This window comes from Nicotiana sylvestris, chromosome 11, assembly GCF_000393655.2.
Source record: "Nicotiana sylvestris chromosome 11, ASM39365v2, whole genome shotgun sequence".
Taxonomy (NCBI): domain Eukaryota; kingdom Viridiplantae; phylum Streptophyta; class Magnoliopsida; order Solanales; family Solanaceae; genus Nicotiana; species Nicotiana sylvestris.
The window spans coordinates 8,240,068-8,245,782 of record NC_091067.1 but is presented as its reverse complement, the minus strand read 5'-3'; the positions used below and the strand labels follow the sequence as shown (position 1 = coordinate 8,245,782).

Genomic DNA, 5,715 nt, shown 5'->3' with positions numbered 1-5,715 from the left:
GTACTGGACCTTTAGCTTTTCTGTAGTTTATCAGTACTTTTTGTATATACATGGTTTTTTGGTTATAAACATGGTTGTTGATTTGCTTTTTTTGTAGTTGACTGATACTGTGACGACACTCAGCAATTATGTAGTTTCTTCCTTTGAAAAAGTGTTCAGTTTTCTGAATATGAAGGAAAACAAGCAAACGAGGGAGGATGTTACTGATTCTAAGGTAATTGTTTGCTGATAAAACCAAATCACTCAACAGTTATGCATTCTCTGAATAATCACTCAACATGCCTTCTCTTTCTATTGTTTTTTTATTAGATTCCTCAGCGCATGTCTGATGACAATACATCTGGTCTCGGCGAATTTGATGGCTATCAATATGATGTTGTTGCTGACTTTGTCAATCAAGTGAATCAAGATAATATGCTAGCTGACGAGGGAGTTACTGATGGTGTTGATCATGGTATTTGTTCTGCATTTTATCTTTTTCTGTCTGATTTTTCTTTTCTTCATTTTTAAAGTTTTTTATTATTTGTTTTCTCTGTCTAAGGGGCAACAGGTGATGTTAAGGATGGCACATTTTGGGATGATATTGGCAATGAAGATTTAGCTGCGCTACAGAGGTCCCAAATTATGCTTCACAAACAATCCATCATTGACGTAGAAGATGATTACATTTCTTCTGAACAGTCAGTTCGACAGAAAATACCAGGAAAATATGCCAAATCTCCATATTTGCCAGTTTTTGATTCAGGAGCATCAGGATCAGCGCACAAGCTTATTTTTGATATCAAGCATTCTTTCACGATCGAAATTGATGATTTTTATCCATTGTCGCCATTGGCTAAAGAGTTTTGCACGTTTGTTGATTATAGGATGGATACGAGGCGAAGGTATCTTCACTTTCTTTAATTTTTCATGTTCTGATTTTATACTTGTCAATGAATGTAGTTCTAATTACTTTTTATTTTTTGTGATTTGAAGTACCAAAAATATATATCCCGATGAAGTAAATAAGCTTGCAGAAGCTTTAACTTCTGGCTCGTGTCATGTGACCACGAAGGATTGGTTTCACTCACTTGCATATTGTGGTCAACCTTTGATTGACACGGTATTTAATCAATTTCTGTTCTAATGCCTTTTTTTATTTGTTTCATATCTTTATTGTTTGAGACCCCCATAGTGTATACATAGCTTTGTATAATCACAGTATAATATTGTATAAAATTGTATAACCTTGTATAAATATGTATATCTCTGTATAATAGTGTATAAATTTCTATATTTATAAAATCTGGTAGTGATAGTTGTTCTGTTTTATTTCTTGTCTCAGCACTTGGATGTCCTCTTTTATTATTTGAGGAAGAGGGGAAAATATGGGCCGAGTGTTGCCATGCGGTTTACTACAACAGACTTTGCCTTTGGTAACAAGATTAACTCCCTGTATAAAGATTTCAAAGTAAATGAAGATCCTTCAGTGATTCCTGAAGGGCATGAGATAGAAGAGTACATTAGAGGATATTATTGTGATGCAAATATACCGTGACACACTGTTGACCACGTCTTATTCCCTATCTATATGAAGTGCAGAAGAGCAAAATTGGGCCATTGGGTTTTGGGGTTGTTTACGTTCATAGATAGGTGCATCCACATCTATAACTCTAACCGTGAAGCTATTAATGATAGACTTGCTTTGGATGCTGTATTACCTTATGCAATTCTGATACTTTACTTCTTGAAGAGTTCTGATTTTTATGTCGAGAAGAAGGGCATTGATTGGAACAATGGTGCATATAACGATAAATCCCATTCTGATGCTTTGCAGATTAATCTGGTTAATAATGTGCCACACCAGATCAAATGGTAGGTTAATCTCAATTGTTTTACTATTTTACTATTAGTGTACCTATTTGAATCTGATTTGTTTCTTTTTAATTACAGTGATTGTGGTGCTTTTGTTGCTGGCTTTGCTGAGTATTTCATCCTTGGTAAGGAAATTCGAAAGATAATTTTGACATTGAGATACTTCGCACCAGGTGGGGATCTCTGTTGTGGGATTATGGAAGGAAAAAATAGCAGTCTGGTGCAATTAGTGGTGATGAAATCACAGGGAGACTTTTCAGGAAGAGGAAGAGGGGACGACCGAGAAAGTAGTTCTGTTTTTTCCATTTTACTGTAGTTTTTCTATGTATCAGGAGTTGTTGCATAGTTTTGTCTAAGTACTATTCTGCTACTTATGATATAACCTTACATGATATTATAGATGTTTTTATTTTTGTGTAATCTGTGGTAGTCATTACACGTCTGTGAATGAATTACATTTTAATGAATATTTTCATAAGAGAATGTGCCTTGGCCTAAAGCAACCTCAAAAGCTAGCTATAATTATTCAAGATCATATAAGGAGACCAAATCTCCCATTTCCCAGTTACCAGCGATGGACAATTCAACATATGGCATGACAGACTTACAAATACACATGCACTTGATGAGGAATAACAAAAATTATCTGCACCTATGGAATAATTTCAGGAAATTTTGAAATTTTTTGGCTTTAAATAATGGACAAATCTGATGTTTCTAGTTCAAAAGCTTAACGAATAGTGAATCTGCCCCTTCACCCTTCAATACTTAATTGCTTGTGAAACTTAACTACTCAACATTTATAACTCTATTGTTTGTGAAACTTAACTACTCAACATGGCAACAACTGTAATAGGAAGTGTTATGTTTTCAACTACTTATTTTGGTCGATTTTTACATGTTTTTCTATTGTGACCACCTTGTCCACACACAGAACATGAAAACGCCCTCTTAGACTCTTTTTCTGAAGCAGGTCTGAGTCTTTCCTTTCTTGGCCTTCCTGCATTCCTTCTCCCTTTAGGTGGTAGGACCACATCTTCCATCACCTCTATTGGGATTACCCATAAACTCTCATCTGGCATCGGATTCACTGGAAATTCATAAGTTCTAAGGAGTTTATCCTTCTTGTAGTAAAAAGAGCAATACTGTCCAGGTTTCAGCTGCTGGTTCTTCAAAACCGCCCAAGCATGCGGACATGGAAGTTCATCCATTTGAAATTTTCGGCAACTGTATGTTCCCTCTTCAAGGCACACTATGTTCCGCCTTACCCCTTCAAACACAGTATATAACTGCTCCGTAGCAGGGTTCACCTGCAAAAGTTTTTTTTTTTAAAAAAGTTAAAGAACATTATACATTAATATACAGAGTTATACTTACTTATACAAGCAGTAAAATGCAAGTCATCAGTGCCAAGTATCATTATATTTGATTGATTTTACCGTCATTTGCTCCGATACAATCAGATTTTTCCGAATGAGTTTGTCATACTTTTCACCAAACTCTGTAAATGTCTCCATTGCACTTTTTCTATTTTTGTTATTCCACTGTTGTAGCAAATTTGTCATGTACTCCAGCAATCGCATTACTGGTAACTCTCTAGCATCCTTGTTAGCTGCATTAATTGACTCTGCAATATTGGAAGTCATTACCATCGACCTTTTCACTTTGGAATATGCCCTAGACCATCTTTCGTAGCCAATTTCGAACAAGTAAGGTTGCACCCTCGAATCAATTTTGCACATCTCTGTCATATGGTACTCAAAATTCTCTATCGTGTAAGCTCTAGCCAAAGCAAAGAAGATATCCTTCAATTGTTTGTGATGTTTCTTGAATGTGCGCTTTACATTCTGCCACAAGTGAAACATGCAAATACAATGTGGTACTTCTGGGTACACAACTTTTGTGGCATTGAAGATGCTTTCATTTCTATCTGAAACTATACACATCGCTTCCCTAACTCCAAAAGTACCCTTTATCTGGACAAAGAACCATTCCCAAGATTTGTTATTCTCTGAATCTACAATTGCATATGCAAGTGGAAGGATTTTTCCTGTTTATATAAAATAGATATTAGGATTCAGACAATTATACAAATCTTATACACAGTTATACACAATTATACAACTTTATACCAACTGCAAATTTTATAAAAACAACAGCTGTGAAATCCTATACACTTTTATACATGAAACTACAATATTATACAAACTGCAGAAACAAGGTAGATGCAGTCAACTCACCAGCTCTATCCTGTGTGCAAGCAGTCAAGATGGTACCCTTATATGCTGCTTTAAGGAAACTTCCGTGAACAACCATTATCGGTCTGCAATGCTCCCAGCCCTTGATAGATGCATTAGCGAAACATATGCATAAAGAAAGCATCCATCTTCTGATTTGTGTAACTTTGTAAACGTTCCTGGATTTGTTTGCTCCAATATATAAAAATACTTCGGCAACTCCTTATATGAATCACTCGGACTCCCTCTTATCATTGCCATTGCTATCTCTTTAGCTCTCCATGCTTTCATGTAGCTCACTTCAATCCCGTGTTGCTTTTGTATGTCCTCTATTATATCATTTGCGGTGTAAACTTTTTTTTGGATTAACATACTTATCCTTGACTATACTAGCAATTACACCCAAAGTAGCTTGACATTGTGTTAAGTATCTTTCACCATAGCCGCATGTGTGATTATTATTTTAACTTCTCACTTTGAATATGTTTGCCTTGAAAACAGCAGAAGATTTGAAACTCCAAGCACAATTGTCATCCACACACATAAGGTGATACCTAGGATTAAAGATCATTCAACTTCTAAATACACTTGTATACAAAAACATAACTACATATATACTAATTTTAATACCTATATACAAATATATACTAATTTATACATATATATAACAGAATATACAATTAATGACATACCTTGTTGCACTAGATCTCTTCACCTTGAATTGGAACCTCTCGCGTACAGCCAAGTTCTTCATCACATTCATAACTGTCTCTTTATCTTTATAAACTTAATCCTCCTCAACAAATTCGTTCAACATATTATCTATTATACCCGTGTTTTCACTAAGTTTCGTGTTTTCAATCAATTCGATATCAGGCATAATCTCAGTGCTATCAATTGTGGATACATCTATAGAATTGGAACTTGTAACAACCAAACAACTAGAACTTGTAGCAACCAAACAACTGGAACTTGTAGCAACCAAATGATTATCATAAATCTCTTTCACTGTCACAAACAAGGGATATTCAGTGAAATTCAAGCTTTTCTTCTTTAATTCGATATAGACTTTTACACCTGTATCATTGTATATCAGAATCGGTTGCAAACCATCATTTGGGAGAAAGTTAATCTCTATTGTGTTTAACTCACTATCGATCCTAATCTGTTCCGAAATAGCTGCAACTAAATTATTATAGCTGAATGTCGACTCGATTATTACACAATCGCTGACGAAATTGATAAACTTGTTTTCTTCCCATTCACCACTATGAAGAACGTAAACTGGAAAAAGCTCCATCGAACAAAAAATTGAAATCAAAATTGCAGCAAAAAATGAGAATTACGCTGATTTGTAGCAAAAAAAACTTAAAGAAATTCGAGATGAAAAAGAAATTCTAGGGTGTTTGGAGCTGCATTGATCGCAAGATCTCGTTTTTGTAGTATTTGGGGAAGAAGATTGGAAAGAATCAGAGAAAATCCATCTAAAACAAAGAAAATCCCGCTTTTTACTCCCAAAAACAGAAATAACGCCCCTTTTTCGGATATGGGCCTCTAATTTTTGGGCTATTCAATTGTAAATTGAAATATGGGCTATAAAGTTGAAAAGGAGGCAACCCAATTA

General features: G+C 35.0%; 1 protein-coding gene across 1 annotated transcript; it reads right to left on the bottom strand.

The window, feature by feature from the left end:
* Positions 1–2,732: 2,732 nt before the first annotated feature.
* LOC138880710 (uncharacterized) lies at positions 2,733–4,854 on the bottom strand. The gene is made up of 6 exons (XM_070160884.1): positions 4,784–4,854; positions 4,567–4,645; positions 4,095–4,194; positions 3,987–3,989; positions 3,294–3,904; positions 2,733–3,164 (listed from the first exon to the last, which is right to left on the bottom strand). Exons 1-6 carry the CDS (start codon positions 4,852–4,854, stop codon positions 2,733–2,735), a joined length of 1,296 nt encoding a protein of 431 aa, XP_070016985.1.
* Positions 4,855–5,715: the final 861 nt, after the last annotated feature.